A 24989-nucleotide genomic window follows, 5' to 3' on the forward strand; every position below is an offset into this window, starting at 1 on the left:
AGTTTAAGATTTATCCAAGCTCCGTGACTTCTTCACTTACCTCCTGGAAAAAGCTGCCTCGCAATGGGGACACTTGTAGTTACGCTCGTTGGTATGCAATTTCTTATGACGATCGCGGGAACGCTTGTGCTTGAAAAGCTTGGAGCAGTATTCGCATTTGAAAGGCAGGTGTTCAGCGTGGCTCTGAAAAGAAAATAGAAGCAAATTTGGAAAATCCCATTAGCATTAAGATAATCTGAGCAATTAGCCCGGGGCCCACTAGGCTATTTGAAATTCTTAGAAGAGCCCCAGACAAGGCAGCGTCAACTGTCCGTCTACCCTAGTTAAAAGTTGGCGATGACAACGATGACGACTACGTCGACGACGACGACGACGACGACGACGACGACTCCTGGCTTGAATTTATAGATGCGTCAATCTGAATCTGAATCTGCATACCGACTGACTTGACTCAACTCAACACAACTCAACTCAACTCGGACCCAGACGAGTAGGTGTTTCACTTGCGACTCGTGGCTTGTGGACAAAATTCATCTAAATGCGCGACGCCGCTTACTTTTTTTTTCGCAGGTTGGGGTAGAAAGGGGCAGGTGCTGTGAGGTTGGGTCTTAAACTACACCCGCAACCGGTTCGCTTTTTGGGTTCTTTTGGCGGCGGACGGCTTTGAACTTTGAGAGCGGCAAAAAAATTAGCCCATTTGTATGCAGCCCCCCTGTTTGGACTGCCTTAAAATTGCACAATATATGATGAGTTAGCCGGGTTAGTCGCATCCAGAGAGCGCAAACTTCTCGTGTTGGTTATGGTTTTTTAAACTGTCGCTCCAATCATCATCGCCATCAACATCCCATAAGCTCAAAGACCGAATTCCGAACCGTAGCAGCCCATCCAGGCGCTAGGATCAAAGCCCAAGCGCTACATGTTAGACCCTGGTTGCGATAAAAATCACTGGTCGGTCGGTAGTCCTAAACAGCAGTTGCAATTGGGTTAACAAGTTGCTGATGTCATGGGCGGCAGTTGGCAGTTCAAAAAGCATTTAAGCCGAATTAGAACAGTGGCAGGAGGGGATCAAGGGGCATGTGGGTGAAATGCGGTGTCCACAAAGGCTCAAAGTTTCGGACTTTAATCTTAAGTATGAGATTGCCGAAGGAATGTTAGATAAATGATACTAAAAGTTTTGAATAATTTTTAATTTTCAGGACATTTGCTTGGAAAGTTTTTGAATATTTGTTTTAGACATTCATTGTTCAAAACTCGAATAAAGAATAATTTATATTTAACTAAAAAAAAACAAGCCTAACTTTCACATGACTCCCTTCAGTTAAATTTATTTAACAAGATAAACCTAAATCCTTCCATAGGATCTATATTTAGCCCACTTCAAGCCTTCAGGCACATTTACCACTTTCAATTTCAATTAACAAATGGAATTTAAGGAAATCAATGGAACCACCGCAGATTGTCAATCAAAGTTCAGCCTTGACGCCTTGACGCCTTGAGTGTCTAAAGGTCCTAAGCATTTGGAAGTCTGTCACCTAAGAGGACAAATGCCAATCAAGGAAAGACACCCAGCCACGAAAATAGAATAAGCGCCTTACAAAGATGTCAGGATGGTAATTAAGAACTTTGCCAGCCACCCACCCGTCAGATTTAAGCTGGAGTTCCCCTGAACTTTGAACCCTTTTTTTTATGGAGACTCACCTGTACGTGATGCTTCAAATAGCCGAGACGTGGAAATGTCTTTTCGCAGAACTGACACTGATAGGAGCCGTCGCCACGACTTTTAATCCCCTCTCCTGTCAACTTATCAAACTTGGCGGCTGCTCCAGTGGATCCAGCACCTGCGGTGGCTCCCATTTTGGCTTCCTTATTGATTTTGCGCAACTTGTTGGCTATTTTCAATGCCTGCTGATGGTGGTAGTGATGGTGATGGTGGTGATGGAAGTGGGGCATACGTTTCGGCTTGGGCAACTCCTCGCCATCGGCGCCACCATTGGCTTTGCCCTCAGCCGGATGATCCTCCTGACCACCAGCGGCGGTTGGAGCTCCGGGCAAGTGGTGTGAATTGGGTGTCATGGTGCCATCGGAAATACTAGGCGAATAACTGGACGATGTGTGGGTACTGTACATATCTGGAAGTAAATAACAAGAGGTCTTAATTAGTCTAGGGGACAGTAAGGCATTTTATATATTAAAAGTAGTTTTGATGCAATAATACATTATCATCATAAAGCTAATGTACCTATAAATAGTATTTTCGAAAAGTTTAAATGGAAATCGAAGTTAATTTACAAGCTTAACTCGAAGATTTCTATAGACATTAAGAAATTTAATACCATAAAAAATGAACCCATAACCCATATGAACTTATTGTAAGTTGAGAGACTTCAAATAAAACAAACGAACAAGGGAAATAGAATTTCAAGTAATGTTATTTCTATGATGGGAAACTATTTTTTTATGAGAGTTGATTCCGTCTTATCGAGTGGGCGGCTGCATCCTGATTAGCGGCGCTTTGGGGACCGGGACAGGAAATCAACGTCGGCTATCAAATGCTGGACACGGAATTAATTCAATTAGCTGGGCAACATTTGGTGTTGACCAGACACCCCATTCCCCAGTGTGGAATGGGGAAAACTGTAAGCGAGTCTCATGCAAACTAATTGCGCTTTGTTCTTGCTGCGGTTTTAATTACGGCCCCAGCATCCATGAGGGTCACATGAATCCCCCTTGATTCTGGGTTCTATCACCACGCGCCAAGTGCCGATGTTCACTTTCCGTTTTCGACAACTTTTAATTAAGCTCAATTGCGCGTGATCTTCGCGTCTGTATCTCTTTTTGGATAATGCTCTGGGTCGGGGGTTTGTCATGTATGTTTGTCATGCTTTGTTTTACCCCCGATCGGTTGAACTGTGATCTGGTCTAAGTTCTACTCTAATTGGGTAACATCAAGCTGATGCACCAGCCACTTGACTCACTCATTCGTCTTGATCTTTGGGGTTAAAGAAAGTTGTAAGAGATTTGAGCCCATTCGGATTTGATTGAAATGTTGGTTGCGTTTGAGATGCGAGGGGTTAGGAATGTCAAGTGTCAAAGAGGTTGAACTGATTGGAAAATATAAATTAATATTGTCTAGGATTTATGATAAAAGTTGTAAAGCAAAATAATGGGCAAATACTACATTTACGTTTGTTGTATTGAATTGTTTGTCTAATTTGATTTTTTAGTTGAAGTTGAATCCAACTACGTAAGAGCTTAAGAAAGTGGGAAGATCTTCTATGTTCTTAAATAGCTTTTTAATGCCCAACCTTATAGATACTTTCCCAGTTTGAATATAATCATTCTTTTAGCAAAGATACTGTTTAACGAAAACATTCTCAAAAAAAGTGCTTTAGAAATGTTCAAAAGCCGCCGGCATATAAACTTTCAATTATATACACTAGCTAAACTTGTTTGACTTTCAAAGGACGTCAAGGGACGACCATTTAAAATAATTAACACAATTTCTTAATTATTTATTTGTAAGTATTCAATAATCTCTTTTTCACAATTTATTATGCGTAACCTAAATAATTTACCGTTATTGGTTATCTCCTTGGTGGCCTGGATCTTTTCAATTAAATTCTCCAAACGCGAACTGGGACCACGATATAACATTTTTAGGGCCATCATATCATGGCATTGTCCAACTGTCTTTCCTTTTTAACTAATAAATTTAATTTAAATTCAACTAATTGCAATTTCAGAGGCACTTATACTGCACTTTCTCAACGAACATTAAGCACTTATGTTTAAGTCCCTTGCTGCACCAAAGGATCACTATATTGTTGCCTTATAAACGGTTTGTGTTGTTTGTGTTGTTTCCAAAGCGCGAGGCGCGAGACGAAGGACGTCCATTGCCGCGAGCACCAAAAAGTTACTAAAATCAGAGCCAAAGGCCGAGAGCCAAAGAGCCAAAGAGCGTGTGAGAGAGAGGGGAGAGGATGGAAGGAAGGAGAGGGCGACAACTAGGCGAACTGGTTTTTCGCCTCTACGTATCTGTGTGTGTGTGCGTGCCTTTTGGGATTCTCAGCCAACAAATGAGAAGCATCACGAACACAGCAAACGCAATTTAAATGGCGCCCCCACCCCACCCCCACTAATACACACAGGGAAAGCTTCGTATATAAGCACCACACACTGATGTCCCGAAGCCAGAGCCGAAGAAGTTGCGTTCGTGGGCGAGAGCGAGATGGCGCCACAGAGTGCGAGCGAGAGAGACAGGGCGAAGCCATCGTATCTGGCTTGGTGTTGGTGTAAGCGCTATATGCACACACAAAAGGCGGAGCATGGGATCCAATGGGTTAACGCAACCACGGGGCCCCTAATGGGTTAAAGGAGAGCGCCTGCGAGAGGGAGAGGGATGACAAATGCGTTTTATTTTTTATTTATGTGCACATAAAAATGTAATTTACCCAAAACGTCAGGTGATGATGTGATATTTCACTAGATTTGGTTCGTTTCTGACTAAGTATTAGTGTTTTTTTTTGACGGGGATTAACTTTGACAAGGAATTAACTTTTTTGGGTTAATTAGATGCTATGTGTATTGAAAAGTTGCCCAAAGCTGAGCATAACTTAATGTAAGCTTAAATAAATGATTTAAATACATAAATTACATTTAAAATTATTAAAAAATCGTATTTTACTTATTGCGTGTTTTAATATAGGAATATGTGCCATGTGACAGCCAATTTTACATCGGTGCCCAAACTGTCTTCTAAGTTTCTATAAAACTTAGAAAAAACAAACAAACAAATCGACAACCCCATTTAATAAATTCCTTTCGGCCCAAATAATTTGACTAGAACAAAATGTGGTAATTTGTACACATTTTTTCAGAAATCGAGGCAAACTCCGAATAAACGTCTATTGCCTTTCGCTTCTCATATGAACATATGAACATGACCGCAAGTAAACAGAACGACAGATAACCGAAATTGTAAAAAGTTAAATTGATGCCAAAAACAACATGAGAAAAAAGAAAGCCAAAAAGTAAAAACACGTTTAAGCCATTAGCGCTAACCCGTCAAAGTGGCAAGCAAGTTTTTGCAAAAAACAATCGTGATGACAGAGGATATCGCAGGACATCGGTTGGCCAGGACGAGCTCTGCACACTGCAGCCACTAAAAGCCAAATTAATTATGCATGCAATGGTGGGAGTGACAGCGTTGGCAGCAGCAAAAACAGCAGGAAAATGCAGCAAATAAAAGCTCTCTTTGTGCTAACTGTCAACAGCAAAAGTTCACTTAGAAAAAACATATTTTTGCATTTATTACGAGACCGTTGAGTACAAAATTTATAAATCCGAGTTTTAAAAGCTAATTTTTGATATTGTTTTTAACTAAGTCATTCAGGGATTAATGGTTTCTTAAAAACACAGTTGGTAATTTTAATAGAAAAGCCAAAGAATATAATAAAATGCCGCACAATATAAAAAAGTCCCCATTTATTTGAAGTGTAGCTTTAGTTAAGCTGCGCACTTTTCACCTGTCCTCCCTCAGTGTTGACCCAACTCCCCCGTCAGTGGCCGTAAAACTATTAAAGCAATTAAAAAATCACTTTTCACTATTTTAGCCCCAGCCCAGCACTTCTTGCTCTTTTTCCCTCATGCATTTTTTTGTTTTTATTTTAGTTTTCTTTTTTTGGGTACTGCTTTTCCTTAGCTGCCATTGGTTGCTGATTATGTTGGCCAATCACAGTGGTCTCTGCCGACGCATGCGTCGCTTTTGCAACAAAAACAACAGCAAATATTCAGTACATGAAGTGTACATGTAGAAAGAGATGGCTATTGATGGAGCTGTCGATTCGGGTTTCACGGCTTTTAACAGTTAGCTCTCGATTTGCTAATTGACTCGTGTGTGTTTGTTGTTGTTGCTGCTGACATCGCCAGGTTTGTTGTTTGAGTCTTTGGTTTGAGGTTGAGCAATTGTTCGTGATTTATTCAGGTCTTCATGGGTTAAATTTCTATGGGGAGTGACTAAGGAAGATTTATTTTCAGAGATATTTTCAGGTTTGGGATCCATTTGATTGAAATAAACTTCTGTTTTAGTGTTCCTTTGTGTGTTAAATATTTTGCGACATTAAAAACAATTTTAAATTCATATTACTTCATCATAGATGAATTAAATTGTATTAATTTATCACCAATTTAAACTTTTAATATTTTTAAATAGTTTAAAGGTAAAAGACAAATTATTATATAAACCCTAAAGGCCTGATAATAAGTTTTATAACTGATTACAAAGACCACCTGTCAATTCACCAAAGTTCAACTTTGGGCATGCCACTTCCTAATCATTTACCCGTCTTCAAACATCGTTGTCCCATTATAGCAGAGTTCAATTACGGATACTTTCAATTAACCTAATAACCGATACCGAAATGCTTTAACCTTTGACCCCTCTCAAACGGAACTTTGTCGCAAGTCAAATGTCGGAAAAAACCCGCAAAACGAATTTATCAACGGCAATCCCAAGATCAAATTGCAATTAAAGTTAATTTTCTCCTCTTACATATTTAATGACAGAACACGAAGAAAGTTTTTCCGCCTTACAACAATTTTCGTAATTGTAACAAGAAATCCGTATTTTCCATTTTAAATTCTAATTGCCCTTAGATGTTCTTTTTTCGGAGGAACATTTTCCCCATTTTCCGATGGCCGTTGAAAAATCAACTTTCGGCTGAAAAATGGTAAAACGTTCCCATTCCGCTCGACATTGAGCCACTTTAGTCCTCCCTCTCCCGGTGTTAATTACATTTGAGTGACAGTTTTGTGACAGGACCACGACAAGTGCTGGGCAATAGGGGAGGATGGCTTGAATTTTGGGCAGTTGGGCGGTTGGGTGGTTGGGCGGTGGGTGAAAGGGTGTCGGCACAGGTAAATCGTATCGCCCAACTTTTGCTGCTTGATCCTTTTCCTGTGCATTTTTAATGCGCGGCTAATGCGAAGTCAGGCCAAACTTTTCACCGAGATTTGCAGTTGGTCAGCAGCAGGACTTCATGTGTCACGACGACGCTTGATATGTGTGCTTCTGTGTGTATTGTTGTGTGTGTGTGTGTGTGTGTGTGTGCTGACAGCCAAAGGGTTTCGCCGGCGCCCTCATGCATAATAGATAAATTATAAAAATGTATGCCCTGCCTGGGAGTTGGAGAGGTGAAAAAGGAGAGACCTGTCAGCATGTCATCCATTGTCCTACCGGCAGCCTAAGTGTCCTTTTGTTTCAGCTCATTTTAAATTAGCCATTCTCGGAAAGAGTCACTCAAATTGTCACTTTGATGTCCTGACAGCTGCCCAACACAAGCAACAAAAAAAAAAAAACATCATCGGTCCAAAGTCCGTGGTCCATTGTGTCTCCACAGATTTCCATCTTTCCGTGATCTCATTCCGGCGCTAACGGCACAATTAATCAGACGCTTGAGGACACATTTAATTAGAGCCACAATCATTTGGTGGTCAAGACCAGGCCGAAAAAAGGTTTACTCATGTCAAAGGATAATATTTTAATGAATGTTGACATTATTTGTGGACTTATGTACTTAGGGATAATTTGCAAGTTTTTAGATTTAGAAAGGTTAGAGTAAAAATAAAATTAATTTGGATGTAATTTTTTATGAACCTTCAAAAAAGTTGAACATATTTTTACTGCCCCTAGGATGATAACTCCCAACTCCTTCCTGGTGGTCAATTCGTCGATTTCTGCTCTGCCTTTATTTGGAACCCAACTGCGTTACCCTCCACCGCATTAGAGACAACTCTTAGACATATTTACCAAACAAACAATTATCCTCATAATCTGATTTCGATGATGACCGCTCTTTGGCATACTGTCAAGTCATGCTCGCTCAATGGTCCATAATGATGATCCTTTCGAATTGCATCACAGACAGATCTTAAACTCCACCCATCCTCCGAGTTACTCAATGAAAAATTAGGTTTTTCAATGGATTTGTCTCAATCGAGGGATCGAGGCGCTGACACAAATCAATCAGTCGGGCAAGCAGGTAGTTGTGCGGGATCAGTCTGGTCTGGGATCTTGATCGCTTGTCAAGGGGTAATGATGGGCCTGGCGACGTGTCGAGGGCGTCCTGCGGTGGCTTAGTCCGCTCACCTCTCCGCTCTTGAGAAGGGTTTCTCAAATCGATTTCGACCATAATTGACTTTCGCACCTGTTTCCCCTCGAAACCCATTCAACCGCAGAAAGTCGGAGTGAAATGTGGGGCTAGTGGGGAAAAGTGCGGTGGCACGTGCTACCAGTCTTGTGGCTTAGACTGGGAGCCAGAACAATGCCCCCCAGCTGCCGCTACTAAACGGTCTTTGACCATCCATCCATTTATCGCACGCGTGCCAGCCGCCATAAACTCAGAGGGTTATGCTCAGACGGAGTCCAGAAAATTGAAATGCATTGCAGAGTCGGCGGAAGGAGGGAAGTGAATGAAGTCCAGAAACCAGATTAACATGTCCGATTGCCACATCCGAGGTCTTTTGTACTGGCTCCGATTCCGGTCACTGATACCTGTGTCAGAGCTCTCAACGCCACTCGGAAGACGGAAACTAGAACTTCACGGCGTTTCAAGTGCCACGATTCAACGGGACGAGGGTCAGGGGTTCACTCGGAATTGGGTTTACGACACTTTTTTGCTGCCGCTGGTTTTTGTTTAACCCCGCTGATGGTGATAATAATCATAAAATAATTTTATTGCAAAGGCAGTTTCTGGCTCGCTTTTGGCATTTAACTAATAACTGGGGGAAGTTGGGGGGATTACGAAGTGAGCTGAGGGTGAGGACAGCTGAGTTGGTCCAGCTGGAGGTCATAATCTATAAATTATGAATAAAATATCTCAAAGGAGCAAGTCAAGGCGGATGAGGACGAAATAAGTTGGGTCACAAATGAGGTTGACCTATAAGGAAGTAGTTTTCAGAAATATAACTTAGAAAAAGATATAAACCAACTTAACCATCAAAATAAGTCTTATTGCGGTTTTTAGTAGACTAAACCAACTGCTAATTGGATAGCTAACATTTAGGACATCATTATCCAAATGTTCCACCTAATTCTCAGGAACCCAAAATCCCCAGACAGACAAATGGGGTGGCTGAACCATCGAAAGATTTATAAGCATGTTACCTGCTGAGTCAACTGGCCCATAACAATATGTCTAAATTAAATCCTTTAAGATCAAATAACCAAAGCACGGACCGTTTCGCATGTGAAACATTTCAACGCGTATTTCATTTAAATTACCCCAAATTTATCCCCGAAAAATGAGACGAGCCAAATATTCAGAGTGTGTGTATGTGCGTGTGTGTTTGTGATGGTGAAGGGCGGAAAAGGAAAGGCAAAGCTGAAAGGGTTCCCCTGGGAGTTTGGCACGCGGAATTGCGCCTTGGAGTCGCATAAGGACGAGGAGCATCCAACCCAGAACTATGCACATGGGAGCCACCAAAAAAAAAGAAGAGAAAGCCAAGGAGCTATGTGTCGATGGGTGGTAAAAATGCGATACACGAACGTTCCGCTGCTTTTATTTTTGCATCGTAAAACGGAATGAAAACGTCTTTCGCGGAAAGTTTTCTTTTCCAGTGCTCCCGACACCCGGCGGAATGGGTCCAAAAACTTGGCGAAAGGCGAACGAACCGCCAAAGGCACATAAATCATCCGAGGCAACGAAAGGTGGCAATAGCAGCAACTTGGGCGTGTCATAACTTCAGAGCCAGAACCCAGTTGGCCATGGCCCGTGGGATCGAAAACAATGAGGATGGAGACGGCGAAAGTTGGCGAAAAATTGCCAAGAGCCTTGGCCAATGCGCCTATGGTGAGTACCGGTGCAAAGCGGCGGGGGAATGTCCTGCAACTGACACTGCAGTCCGAGTTTCTAGTAGAATGCAGGACCAACTTTTTTCGCCTTGTTACCGCTTGTTTAGCTGCGGTGTCAGGGCGGTTTTACACCTGAGATTGCGATTACTTTGTCCAGACAGCCAGGCAAGTTGGGTTAAAGTTTTTGGACTCCCTGTACCCTAAGGTGAGTGGGTGCATGCATTTTGTTGGATGGCTTTACTGCACCGATAAGGCATATCATTAGGAAATCTGATAAGATACTTAAGCATGTCGGAATGAAATAAGAAGTTCTTTAACCAGGAACCCCTATTCACTATATTAAAAAATTTCATAACTTAAATGAAAATATTAATGGTAGATAGGGACAGTAAGAATTCAATGTTTCCTAAGCTATTTTGAATTGAAGGTCTTTAAAGAATTAGTGAATCTGTATTAATTTCCAGTTCAGATTGACTCCCCGATTCAAAAAATGACTTTCCCAATATGACTCAATAAAACTATGAAATTTATAGACTTAATAGAAACGATTTCGACAATAGAAGTGCCTGAAAGATGTGTGATAAGCTTGATAAAGCTAAAGACGGACTAAATTCCCATTGAAGTGTATATAAATGTCACCGCCCCCTTGGTTAATCAGAAGGCTCCACCCCCTGAGAGCTGCGTAGAGCAGCGAAAACTTTCTAATGGCTTGTCGGTGGGTTTTTGAGCGCGTGTAAGGAACTTTAGTTGTGGACATTTTGCAGGTCTGGCTGTAATTAAAACGCATTAGATTTGTACTTAGGATAGCCCGGTGACCCAGTTACGCGACGGTGGCTGTGTCTCCGTGAGGGCGGTGCCTTAAAGAGCCGGAGAGTTCGCTACGTGATGATCGAGTGGATCCGTGGCCGTCTTCGGGCCCTTTTTTGAGTGCCACACACAAAGTTCGACAAGCGGTTCATTAACCGTGGCGATGTCATCTCGCCGGCCAACCAGTTTTCCCCAAGCACAGATTTCTATCTCCGTGTGCGGTGCGTAAAGCAATTTGCGCTGATGATGAGACGACTTCTTGGGAAAGCAACGGTTCAAGTGCTGTGAGAATTCGCCACTTTAAGCAATCCCCAAGACTCGACCCGAAAGAAACTGCCAACCCAAGCCCCAAAAACCTTTGACCAGAGCAATTATTTATGGCCCCGAGACACGAGGAAGAAGGGGCTTACTCTCTGTTTGTCTTGTAAGACAAATGTGTAATTAATTGCGCCGCATCAAAAGGAAGCTCTAAAACTATTTGCATACGAGCATGGTAAATTGTCTTCGTTGTCACATCTTGAACTACACGTGCAATTAATAAATCAAAAGGGACAGGCTAAGCCCAGCGTCCTTTGGTCCTTTCGTCCTTCCGAGCGGAAGTCTCAGCCAGGCCAAGACAAACAAATGAAGTGACTGGAACGGAAAAACTTTGCCAACTTGAGATTCTTTTTTCGAGGGGGTTATGCTTTCCTTCTTCTGCAGTCGCAGTGAGGGTTCCACTGCAACTAATTGCATTTCATTGCATACATTTAGGCTGCACCCCCCCCCAAGTATCCTTTGCCCCTCCACTCGTACTCGTTGCAGCCGCAATCAGATCGCACACACAACGTAAAACGTTTCGGAATTGTGCTCAAATAGCCAGAGAGATTTCCTTGGAGTTGCCAAATGGGCTGAGGTGGAAAGCCAACCACAAGTGCTTCGAGTCGTTCACAGGGTGGAGGGGATTAAGTTTGTCAGGAAGGATGTGCTGGGCAAGTGTTGAGTGCTAGCCATGGTTGCACTGGGAGAAATGGATTAAGAAGATGGATTTGCCTTCGATAACCGAGAAAAAACTTGTATATCATATAAAGGATTACACTAGATGTAAGTAAAATCTCCATTTCCATGTGTTATTAATGTAAATAAACTTTGTTTTTTAGATATGTAGTATTTTCTTAAAGTGTAGTGGAAGGAAAACACAGACAAGTTAGCAGCCGGGCAAAGTCTGCTTCGAAGTCGGAGGCAAGTAGACGAGTGAAGTGAAGTCTGAGTTGTGTGCATGAATGAATGAAAGATGAAAGGGGGCGGCAAATGGGCAGCCCGTTCAGGATGCTGCCGCCGGCAAGGACGTTGTTTCGGGCAAAAACAAAGGCATAAGAGGGAAGTTGTGAAAAAATAGCAGCCAGGAATGTGAGACGGCGGCAGCAGCCGTCGCCACAAAACGAAACAAATAACACAGAAAAAGCATTCGAAATGGCACTAGAGAGAAATGTGGCCAGAAGGATGGGTTGTAAGAAGGGGCGGGAGGAGAGGTCATGTCGTGGCCGTAGCTCATGATGCTGCCGAGTCTCCATTTCAGGCATCTCTGTCTGTCCCTCAGTCTCGCAGTCCCTCAGTATATTCGACAGCTCGTAAATGGCAGCGAGGATATGTGAAAGTGATGGGGCAAGAAGGCGATGGTCGGGATCCTCTGGTCCCAACTTGACTCCGAATGCCGTCCGACTTCTGCTGGCTGGTGTTGATTGCTGTTTGGGGTTTTTAAAACGTAGTTAGGCTGCCCGGCAGCCACAGGACCGCAGCATATGGAAACGACACCCGCGGCACAGGTGTAGAGCACCCTGGAGTGCCATCTCCGGCAGCCAGGATAACACCCCCAACGCCAATTTCAATGGTTATGGCTCCAGCACGCATGCTGTGTGTATTGTCGGACTAGAAATGTGGGAGTATCGCAAGTACAAGTGTGACACGAGGCGCTTACCTGAATAGAAGCTGTCCAGGCTCTGCAGCTCCTCGTCGTCGTAGTCCTCATCCCCGCTGAGACTCAATAGCTCCTCGTCCAGGTCCAGTTCGTCCGGCTCCTCTCCATCCGCATCCGCATCCGCATCCGCATCCGCATCGGCATCTTCAACGTGTTGGCCTGCAGTGAAAAGGAAAAGCTTATTTTAGTCTCGATTGCAGGGAGCGAATGCAGCTGGGACTTGACCTCGACGTCTTGGATGGAATAACTTGGGGCCAAAGGGCAGCGGCGGCCGAATGCCCCTTCTGGATCCCCAAGTGCAAGGAATTTTGATTATGCTAAGCCCCAGGGTGCCATAATTCCATACCCCCAGCAAGTGAGCCCTCGATGTACCACATCCCCACTACCAAAATCCCCTTAGCACGAACTTAAGAGCAGGGAAGAGCAGTTCGCCCAAACTGCGCATGTCCTGGCTAAGAGCTACTAAAAGAGAGATTCCTGGCTAAGAGAGGTCCTTGTTTTGGTCTCTCATTGCTAGGGAACAGCTGTTAGCAGCACGTGCTTTGAATCTTGGGCAGCAGGGGTTCAATTGGGGAGCAGGGGGTAAAGTTTGTCTACAGTGCCGCACAACTTAACGTTACTCATACGCAACGTTTGACGTGCCTCTTGGTGGGGTTGGGCGCCAAATGTCTCACGTGAACGAATGTCTGACTTGGGTTTTGGCAAGTAAGCCAGGAAGCCAGGAAGCGGTTCCCGTGGGATATGCTAATGGGGTTGCGTTACCTGAAGGACAGTGGGAATACGAACAGGTTATATATGAAATGGATAGATGAAATGTCAAGCCATTAATTGGAAATACATAATACTCACTTTAGCAAAAGATAGAAATAAAAGAAAAGGTCAAGATAGCAATTAATATTTGTTGAATGTTAAGGGAATAATATGTAACTATACAAAGTTAGATCAGAAAAAGTCAAGAAGAAATTATTTTCCGTAACAAATTAATTTCAAAGATAATTAATTTAAAACCTGTCAACTTAAGTTCTTTACTTTAGCTTACAAATCGTAAACTATTAAGTAGTTCCCACCTTTCTGAAATCATATCGACAAAGTGAACCTATCTCTCTGACTTTTTCACTCCACCAACACATTCCAATCTTTCTGGATCGCAGCCATCATAAAACCCCAACAGATGCAAAACCCTTCGACATGAACTCATCAAGCCATCGACAATCAGGCTTTCACTACTCTAGCTACTTTCGCGTTTTCGGCTTTTACTAGTTTCTAATGACAAAATGAAATTTCGCGGGCACTGCTGCGTTGCAAAAAAAAAAAAAGAGCGAGATAGAGGGAGAGTGAGAGGGAGGAGCAATGGCGACGGGTCCTGCAACATTCTAAGCGCTTGAGAATTTCCTTGATGGCTCGTCGTTTCGGCGACGTTTCGATGATGTGGTTCTGTGGCTGTGGATCTGCTTTTATGCCACTTTGCATGGCAGCACATAAAGCACACAGAATGTGTGAGAGGGGGGGGGGGGGGGTGGAATGGGGCGGTGTCAGGACTCTGAGCTACCAGTGAAGCTCGGCTGGACCGCCACACGTCCAATAATCCTTGTCCTGCAGCTGGGGAATACTTCATCAGCGGAAACAAAATTTTACGAATTTCTCTCTGCAAGTGTGTGTGTGTTTGGGGGAGAATATGCCATGGTGTGCGAGTTGCACGTACTGACTGACTGGCTCCATCTGGCGGACGGACCCTGGACCGAGCAACAGCCCGGGACAAGTTTTTAACATGCCAAAAACGCATCTCGCGCCTGGTTGGTTTCTCCACGGCCACCTATGAAATATGCACTGAAAGAACATTCGGATGGTTTAAGAAAATAAGTGTTGAACATAGAATTTACATAGAAACAGATCCCTTTTAATAAAGGAATTCTGACTTTAAGTCAAGAAATAAAGTTATATCAGTTTTGGTTTATTTACAGGGGAATGGCTGAGTATCATAGTATCATTTCATTTCTGGTTCCAAAGATTTAAGTTTTAACTTTTTGGTAACTATAGTGTCATAGAGGTGAAAATAAGTAACGATTAGATTAACAAAATATGTTATTAGTTATGCAATGTAACTAACTGGTAGGCTAAAAATAATATAAAAAATAAATACAAATTTTTTAAATAACATGGTAGCTGTTTCAAAATTTTCTTGGATCTTGCATCCTGTTTTTTTTTCAACGTGTTTATGTAGAGATGACGACGACTTTGCCACAACTGCAGCCCACAAACTCCCAATCCCTTTTCCCGCCGTATCTCCGTCTCTCTGATGATGCCTGATGATTATTCAACATTCGCTCTGTGGGGAGACATATGCCACGCCCCCGCCTTTGGCCCCACTCATGCATCTCCGGTCGCTGCTCTGCTTTTTCGACTTCGTATGACGCAAAATTGGCTCTCGTCGAATTGTTGCTTTGAGTTTTGCAAATTTTTCGGCACTACTCCAATGGGGGCGGCACAGAGGCGGGGGCAAGGAAAGGAGGCGTGGCAGCAGGGAATCCAAAAAGGAGAGGAGACGAGAAGGTTCTGCAATGCATTCATCATCATCATCAGCCATCGACTGGCGGTGCCTGGCTAATTTTATGACTCTCTCGCATCTTTCGCGAATCATGTTAATGAACCAGCTGTCCGTGTGTGTGGCTTTGTGTGTGCTTGTGTGGATATCGCTACATGAGAGTGTGTGTGTGAGGCGACCATAAATCGAACGAAATTTGCATATCCGACTAGCGCCATCTTGCGGCCATTTTTACGACTTTCGGGGCTTTGTGGTGCAGCTGCTGATTATTGTGAAGTTGTTCGGTCACGCCCACTCACTCTGCCACGCCCCCTCACACACACACACACACACACATACACACACGTGCATAGTGGCATTTGGGGAACGCTGCAGGCCGCTGCAAGCTGCACTTGCTCAGATTTCCCTGAGCGCCGCCGCCTACGAGAACAGCAACAACAACAACAGCAACGAAAATGAACGGACAAAGTCCACAAGAGTACGCTTCTATCAGGGGCGCAGTTGGGGATTTCCCCAGAGAAGGGGGTGCTTAAATGGCATTATGATATGACCAACAAAAATTGTTTAAAAAAAAGGAAAGGGAATTGCCCAAGCCCTTTCCTTTTTTTTTTTAAACAATTTGTTGTTTTTTACAATTTAACAAGTAACGCCAAATGATCATTTCGTTGTCATTAACGATCAAACAATTTCTTAGTAACGAGAATTTGCTTTATATATTTTGACAAGCTACAAGAAAATTTATTACTTCAATTGCGAATTTGATGTGCTGAGAAATTGTTGAAGGTAATTATGTTTTCACTTTACTAATTAATTAAAAGCCTTAAAATTATTTTTATTTATTGATAATCTTTTTTATTGATAATCTAATTTGCTTTTATTTATGCCAACTCAACTCTTTACTAATCTTTCTAACTGGCCTGTAAGACAATATGAATTGTAGGACTCTGCTTACAATTCTTAACTCGTGATTTGTGGTTCCCCGTTAGCGCAATCAAATTTATTTGAGTGTGGTTACTTTATGGCGAACCCCTTAGGCGAACTACCGCCACCACTGTCAACAACAACAACAACAACATAGCCGTGATGGGACAAAAGAATGGGACAAAGGGGAAAGGAGTACGGAGAATGGGCAATGGGAGAATGGGAGATGGGAGTTGAACTCGGACTGCGCCAATCCCGTGGGAAAAAGACTGAAGCGGGCGCTCCGCTCCGCTGTGCTCCACTGCGAAGTGGGACCACCTACCGTGTGGTGGCTCTTAATTCGATTCGTTTGCTCCCTCCACTCCACACAGACCCCAATTCCCACTCCACTAGCACTAGCACCACCACCACCACCACCACCACCCCCCTTTTCCTTGGCAAAAGCCAGCACTCCGCTCCTTTGCCTTGGCTTCGTTGCCATCGTCGTCGCCGGATCTTTGGGGAATTGTTGCGCAAATGCTTTTTGTGTGTTTCTGTTTGAAAATTATTGCAAAAAAGGCGAAATAATAAAGGCAGCCGTCGACGTGCATGTAATCGAACAGAAGTGCCGGGGGAGGGGGTGGTGGCTCATGGGCGGGGCGGCGAGGGGCGGGGGAGAAGTACCTACGGGAAAGTGGGACTCGGATATGTCTCTGATGCAATTATGAAGTGATAAATGAATTATGTATGCACGGGGAATTGGCCCGAATTGGTCATGGTCATCGTCATCGTCATCAACATCGCCATGACTGCAATTTGTAAATTTATCGATCAGCCACCGCAATCGATAAAAAGTACAGTGCACCCCGAGCTTTATAATCAAAGCCACGGTAAGCAAACGAAGTTTTGTCATTAAATACCACCCTTTTACCCTCGATCTGGTTTCAGCAAATCTCCCACGAGTCTGTTGAGATGTGTGTGTGGGCACTGAAAAAAATTGTGTTGCAGTATTATTTTTGCAAAATGTTATTATTTTTTAATCTTAAAAGATTTTAAAATTGGAAGTGAAAGCTAACTAAAATATTTTAAATCTATAAATAAAATATGACAACCAAATAGGCCATTCCTTTCAGATTCTTCTATAATATGTAGTTGTTGACACGTCACAGAAATGTTGTTTAAATTTTCAACTCTATATTATTTCTTTATTCACCTGATAATTCTATGGCCAACATTCATATGTGTGTGTATGTGTGGATTAGGGACGTAAAGGAGGAGGCGGGTTAGGGAGTCAAAGCGACAGAGACGATAACTCACTTTTGTTTCATTTTTCAATACACAGTGGAATAATAATGGCAAAATGAGCAACTTCGCTATGCAACAAGAAGCTGTCTCCCTCCTTCTCCTTGGGTCTCAAGATGCTCCCCAATGAACATACCAATAAACACGCTGGCAAAAGTTGGCACACACACACGACACACACTAGCACAGTCACACACACACACACAAGTGGAAGTGGGACGGAGACACCTTGGCTCCTTCGGGGAGCTGGCGTCCCTCCTCTTTGTTGTCTACTGTACTTCGTCTCGCCCGCTTATATGGCAATGTATAATTTTTATTCGCACCAAGGTTGCTCCCCATGGAAATGTCGTCGTCGGGGCTTCTTATTTTGGAGCTACTCCCCTTTTTCTGGCCGTGCAACCGCCGTCAACCGAAAATATTGCAACATAAAACTTTACACAAATATAATCTATAAGCAGCAGAATTCATATTAGAATCCTGCGAGCGAAAGAGAAAGGGAATTTTATAGGGGACACACGTGTGTCAGTGTGTTTGAGTGGGTGAGAGTGCAGGGGTGTGCGTGTGGCATTTTGGCGGGCGCACTGTGGTTTGGATACACGTAAAAAAGTTGCGGTATAAGTGGAAGAACAATTAAGCCTTCAAATGCCAATAAAAATAAACAATTTGTTATGAAATTTAAGAATGAGAAACACACCAGAAGAACGCTCAACAAACAAAAAAAATTCTGAGCTTTAGAATCGTTTTTAAAAAACTGAAAATATTTTATTCTTTGCCAATGTTCTGCAATGAGTTAATGAATGACTAAATAAATTGCCTATGTCTAGTGTTATTACTTTTTTTTCAGAAAATTAAATGGAAGTCATATTTGTAAAAGGTAAATGGAATGTACAATATAACAATAAAAAAAACCTTGTCGCAAAAAATAATTAAAAGGATATTTGTTGTAAGGTAACTAGCTCTCTACTTCTGTTTTGGTTTTCTGGGTTTCGAAATTTTAGATGTTTAATAAACTCCTTTCGTTTCTCCATATAAGTAAAGACTTTCTTACTATTTTTTTATCTTGTTCCTCTTAATTGTACATTCTAGCCCCACTGTTTGGGATACCCCCAAGTTAAGTCACCGTGGTGCTGGTGATGCGCACAAAAGGGCCAATTCATTCTCGCCGGGTTTCTCGTTGGCCTCCAGCAACAACGGGCACAAGAGCGCCAGCAACAGCACCGAGCAGAAAGACAATTTTCGGATCCCCAAACTTATCACAGCCTCTCGATTTCCCCTTAGAACATTATACAACCCACTAGAGGGCCTCGCAGGACGAGCGGAGCTCCACGAGCTCCGAGAGCTCCAGAAGCAGCAGCAACACCAGCAACAGCAGCAACAGCAGCAGTAAACGGACGCAGTGCAGCAGCGTGTACTTGTCATATAATATGCGCGTGCGAGCAAAAGGGACGGAGAGTGCAGGCGCGCAGTGGTGATAAAGTTTGGTCCTCCGTAGTGCCGTTAGTGCCGAAGAGTTCGCAGTGAGGTTAAAGCCTCGCACACACCAACACACACACACACACAAGCACAGAGCGAGGCTGGAGCTCCCAGGTAGCCGGCAACAATAATCCAGGGCACCCAGACCTTTCGAATGGCATTGGCATGCCAAATACAGTCCAACTTCTATAATTCAAACATAGATAATTTTACCATTTTTCACTTTTTACAAAGTATTTCCCTCAACGGGAAGGTTACACGAAAAAGCTTCCTTTTTACTTTAAGATAATACTTTGAATATAGCACATATGTCTAAAAGTATGCAATAAGGCTTTCAATACAAAGTTGTTAGCGTGTAATAATTGGGGTTGGCAGAATATTATACTTTGTCATAGCATACTTTTAGGCAGCTTAAGAAGTACGATTTTTAAACGTCTTTTATAGATAGTAATTTATTTGTTAACAAATACCGAATTCCAAAATATTCCAAAATGAAACTTATAATTCTATTTAGGGAAGATCGACTGTATAGAGGGGGTGGCAATGGGCGCCATACTAGGTTCTAGTTGATGATGATGTTCTCCGTTGCCGTCGTCTTGACTCGCGGGAATTCGCCGCCCGGCCTGGCCAGAAACACACAGAAAAGAGCAACAAATAATGAACAGACACGTCTCAGTGTGTGTGTATGTGTGTGTGTGTGTGTGTGGATCTGCGTATGTGTGGGTACTACCCATACACAGGCATGTGTGTTTACGTTCCATTTAAAACATGAAGCTTGTTTTATTATTGTCAGACAGCAGCGGCCATAACGGCCAGCCAGCGCTTTGGTCATTGGAATCGATGGCTTTACACCCAAGTGCCATAATCCAATGACGCACAGGAATACTGAATACAAGGGGCATATTGCGATGCAGATGTGTGTGTGTCCTGTGTGTGTGTATTGGACCTCATGGAGACATCAAAGTTGATGTGACCAGGCAGTGACTCCAATGGGGATAAAGCCAGATATAGATGAACAGGGTCTGTAATGCACTGTTACTGTATCTGCTGTATTGCCTACTTTTAAGCGAGACATGAAAAAAAGTTATTAATTTTATGGAGTCAAAAAGTTAAGATATGTCCAAAAATTGTATACAATTTCTTTGTACAAGCTCAATTTTAATTTGGTTATACAGGCTAAGAACACTTTGTTGCACCAAAAATAAACATTAATTGAGGTTTACTTTTTTAATAGATTTATTGTGGCCACGAAAAAGTGTCTGCACGATAAATGACCTCAAAGATTACGACTCTCATAATTTTTCTCAAACCAAAATCAAAGTATATTATTATGAATGTAAAACCACAAAAGTCCAATTTTGTAATACACTATTACATTCTCTATTACTAATCAATCTTAAGAAATAAGCAAATGATTATTACCAATAATCCCAAATACGATAAAGCACCCTGTACGACTCTTTGAATGTGATTAACCTTATCCAATTTACAAGAGCATTCCACACTTTTAAGCCGTCACCGTGAAGACACCAAAATAGACCCAAACCTGAGGGCCAAGGACTCACGTGTCCAGTGGCCAGGGGAGCCAGAAGATGCGGATGTGTGCCTTAGATGGGTCAACTACGACCACAACAAGAAGGGCGAGAGCAAAAACCTTACATTTGCTATTTATGAGACTGTCGAGAGTTATTAGCCGGACATGTGAACGACCCAGGGGGAAAGCCAAAGACGACGGCGATGGACTTGAGGCAATGCCAGAGAATGCTGGTTAGTTCACATCCTGATATCCGTGTGTTTGTACGCCAGTTATACACAGATATATCTTTTGGCTAGAGGCAATAAAATATGCAAATTGAAGTCAAACTTACCAGAGGACTTGCAGTGTCCGTTGGCATTGGCAGAAGCAGAAGCAGCAGCAACAGCAGCAGCAGCATCAGATGCAACTACCTCATCCCGTGGGTGTTGTAGTTCTTCTGCTCCTTCTTCTTTTGCCACTGCAGCTGGGGCCGCTGGCTCATCAGCTGGTGGCCAGCTTTGTTGCTGTGATTCATTGGGCTCGGGCTGGGGCCGGTCGCCGCCCTCAGGCGCCTCTTCATCGACGACCTCCTCGTCCTCATCCTCATTATCCTCGTTCTCCTCGTCCCCACTGAGCAGCTCCTCCTTGGGCTCCAGCAGCCCAGTGCTTTCCTCATCCTCCTTCTCACCAACTGAAAAGAAATCCACATATATTATATGTTAATATGTCCCAAAAATTGGTTAACTATTTCTTAATATTTTATTCTGACAAGAATATTTACAAGTGCCTAAAAGCATACAATGAATTGTAATTTTGGCTTTCTTAAAGTAAGTTTGTTATTATGGTGAAATACGGTAAGGTATACTTTTAGGCATCAAATGTATTTTATTATTGTATTGTTTTTCCTATCATTTTAAAATTCATTATTAAAATGTAAGTGATTTTTTTCTTTGACAAAATTAATAAAAAATTATTTTTTGTGTGTGTCCATATAAATGAAAGCTAATCAATTGATATCACTTCGAATACTCGCACAAATTTCTACGTGTCGGAAGTTGGCGCAGACATCGGGTGCTATGCTACTGCCGGCTCATGCAGATTATGCCAAAGCACTCCCCGGGCGGCCATCGGGCCAAAAATTCTATTTACACGCTCCGTGTTTTATTGTTCCCCTTACCTTGCCAATAGCTCAAAACTCAGACTCCTTCGATGGCTATTCCGACAAAGCCGCCACCTGATCGATGGCCTCTGCCCGGGGCCTTGTGGGTGTCGTTTTATCCCCCCCAAAAAAAAAAGAATGAACCGACTGCTCTGCCTCAAAAGTAATTGCAAGGGTGCAGCTACGAAAGCAGCAAACGAAAAAAGCTGAGAGAAGAACAACTCCGGAAAATGGAAATGTGTAACATGTGTAATTGCGCAATTAAATTGAATTTTTCATGCATTTCTCCAGCTGCCTGTGATGACCAAGAGAGGGCAAGACAAATGCTGTTCGGTATGGGGGATTCTTTTGCCTGGGCCAGCCACAGGTGAGGAAATCATTTACATGGTGGGCTGGGAAAAAAGTTATATTTATGTTGGCTTTACTAACTTTATAAGAAGTAAAAAAGATAATTAATATATCAATTGAAATATACATTTATAAACCGTTAAATATTAATATTGATATTGCTTGAGTCAATTGGTCCGGTGTAGTATCTTAAATATTCTTTTCTATACATTTTTTAAGGAAAATAAGTTAGCAATAAACTTTAAACTTTCCACCAAGTTTTGCAAAATAGTGAATGATTTTGGTGGGCAAGGAATAAGCTTCCGTATCTGCCACTTTCTGAGTTTGCCAACGAAGAGGTATCTTCCGGAGACCGGAGTCTGGAGGCAGCGCGTGACCATTTCGTATTGGTGACCGCGAGGAAGGTAAGGACTTAAAATATATGGCCGAAAGGACAAGCCGGAATCACACCGCAAGGAATCGCCATGGAAATGAACATTATGCATGGGTATGGTCACCATAATGGAAGGGGGGCGGCGGTGGAGTGGTGGGGCAAGAACATTTGGTTATTATTTCCATATAAAGGAACCGAATGCTGCAGCCACTTGGAGGAGAGGTGGTGCTGGTGCGGTGGGTTTGGGTGTGGGTATGGGTTTGGGTTTGGGTGCTGAATGGAGGAACGATGGGTGGATGGGGCTGTGGGGCAATGGCAACTGAGTGCCGTTTGCGGCGGAAGTGCCGCGTATTTTAAAATAAATGCGCGTGGTGGCGTTGGGGAGGCGGTGGGGAAATGAAGAGGACAGGGTGAGAACCAGTTATGGTCGTTAAAATTGTCGAAGCACCGCAACAACAACTGCGGCAGCAACAACACAAGCAGCAACTCAAGTTCTTTTTGTGCAAGCCAAAAAGGCTATAGGTACACTGTCAAAAATAATAGCTTCAGACTTAAACTCATAAGAGTTTGGAACACAAAACATTGTATGGATGAATACAAATATTCATTTCTATATTATAACTTTGGTTAATGTTTTTCGTTAATGTTTTAAATGTTATCAAATTTTAAGAAAAAATTTTACAAATCTTTAATCCTTTTAATCAAAAATAATACATGTACAATAATTTAGATGATCATTCCAAGTTTGAATTACTATTTAATCATTTTTATAAATTTTGTAATAACTTGAATTAACCCAAATTATTGGGTAACAAATAATAAATAATTTGCTTGATCTTTTACTTTCTTTAAAATTATAAATATTAAAAAAATAAAAAGCTTAATAAACGTTTTCTTTTTTTTACATTTTATTCATTTTAACTTTAATTTAAAATAAACTTATTTTCCGCGTGCTTGTATATGTGAGCGTTGAGCATGCTACTGTGTGTGTGTAAGCGCCCATATGTATGCAAGCGATTTTCATTTTTGTTTAAAGCCCCCCAGAGTGCATTTCGCACTCGGTCGCTGGGTTGCCATCTCTCCCTCTCTCTCTTTCTCTCTCTCGCTTTCTCCACCCCTCTCGTTCTTCGTGTGTGAGTGTGAGTGCGGTGGGGGGAGTAAGTGGTGTGTGTGAGTGTGCGGTGGAGAAGGGGGATACAAGTGCCTGCATGTGTGAGTGTTTCTTACTTGTTTTTCGGCAATGGTATGTTTTTAAGCGTTTTACTCAAACATCCACGCCCCCACCACCACCAGCAAAAAGGTGCACACACACAGACACACACATGCACACTTATTTGTAAACGTAATAATAAGCGTCGTCCCCTTTGACCCATCAATCCGTTGCCACTGCCATCGCCTCCTCATTCCGCTCCGGTATTTCCCCTTTTTCCCGCCAAATACCCCAACGCTTGCCACTTTTCCAGCTCCCAAACGGCTACTAAGCGTGTGTAGAGGGCACCAGTGAGCAGCTGGGGAGGCGTTGGGGGGGTGGCAGTGGACGGGGATGGGTGGCGATGGGCGGGGCGTTTGGCCAAAACAAAGCGCGCTTGCAACTTTTATAATGGCTCGAACCAGAGTTTGTGTGTGTGTGTGTGTGTGTGTGAGTGGTATTAAAAAAATAATGAAATAACAAACCCGAAGGTGTTGTTAAAAGCGCCAACAATAAATTTTATCAATAGTTGCAGGAACAAGAGATAAATGTCAGAAGCTGCCACCCGAGGAAACATGGCCAAAGAGATCACTTGCCATTGGTGAAAACAGTTGAAATAATCTCTAAAGGTGGTAAACTTCGATACTACAAATTTTGTTTAATTCTCAACAACTTAATACAATGAGAGACTTAGCTTAACTTTTTTTTTTTAAAAAAGTTAAAGCTGTAAACAATCAACTCTTATTATAGCACCCATGAAATAATACCTCATTGTTTTTAGTTTTAGGCGTCTATTAAGAAAGTTTATTTGTAAGAAATTATAAATTAAGTAAAGTAAGCAATTCTCGGTTGATTTTTAACATAAATTTAATAAGCTGTGTAAAATGTAGCTTTAGTTTAAAAAGATAAAACTGTAACGATTGACAAAAAAAATTATTTAGAAAAATATTCTTGGTAAGCAACATAAACAAACAAGTATATCTTTAAAAGTGATTTAAAATTGCAGAAGATGTTTATGTACACAAAAACTTAACCTCATCTTATTTTTATTTATTATTATTTAATAATAATTCATCTCTATTGTTTTGGTAATTCTAACTTTTGCCACTTTAGCCCTCCAACTGGAATCTTCAAGCCACAACTAAACTACTGCTGTTCATGTGTGAGTGTTAAGGAATCCGCAGAGCTGTCAAAATGCCACCAGCACCATCGTTGATGTCGTTTGCAGCGTTGTTGCCTGCCGGGATATCCCCAGACGGCTGACGACCCTGCTACCGTGCCACCCTGCCACCCCACCATAGATTGGAAGTACCCAGCACCACCGCCACCACCGCCACCACCTCCACCACCCACTCATTGCCATCGCCCACAGCAAATTCTATTTACCAAACTAGTTACCGTTAGACGCAGCCAATATCCCACATTATGTGCCAGCAGAAGCCATTGCACATGGTAGCCTATGCCCTCAGCGGATTCCCGCTGCTGCCGCTCCAGCTCCAGCTCCTCCTGATTCCCCTTGAATCTCCTGATCCCGGCTTCCTTATTCCGACCCGACTGTTGTTGCTATTTTTGG

The 24989-nt window shown here is 42.6% G+C and overlaps 1 protein-coding gene across 2 annotated transcripts in view; it reads right to left on the reverse strand.

Annotated features, from left to right (window-relative positions):
• Positions 1–24989, reverse strand: part of LOC128255070 (zinc finger protein 423 homolog) — a 31727-nt gene that overhangs the window by 3721 nt on the left and 3017 nt on the right. Inside the window, exons 2-5 of one of the 2 annotated variants that reach the window (XM_052984554.1) lie at positions 20700–21038; positions 12615–12773; positions 1699–2129; positions 41–183 (exon numbers count right to left, since the gene is read on the reverse strand). In XM_052984554.1, the coding sequence (XP_052840514.1) occupies positions 41–183; positions 1699–2129; positions 12615–12773; positions 20700–21038 (1072 nt within the window). Of the gene's footprint in view, positions 1–40; positions 184–1698; positions 2130–3575; positions 4383–4451; positions 4549–12614; positions 12774–20699; positions 21039–24989 lie in introns of those variants that run through there. The other variant, XM_052984555.1, reaches the window with a different exon arrangement.

This window comes from Drosophila gunungcola, assembly GCF_025200985.1.
Source record: "Drosophila gunungcola strain Sukarami chromosome 2R unlocalized genomic scaffold, Dgunungcola_SK_2 000006F, whole genome shotgun sequence".
NCBI classification, from domain to species: domain Eukaryota; kingdom Metazoa; phylum Arthropoda; class Insecta; order Diptera; family Drosophilidae; genus Drosophila; species Drosophila gunungcola.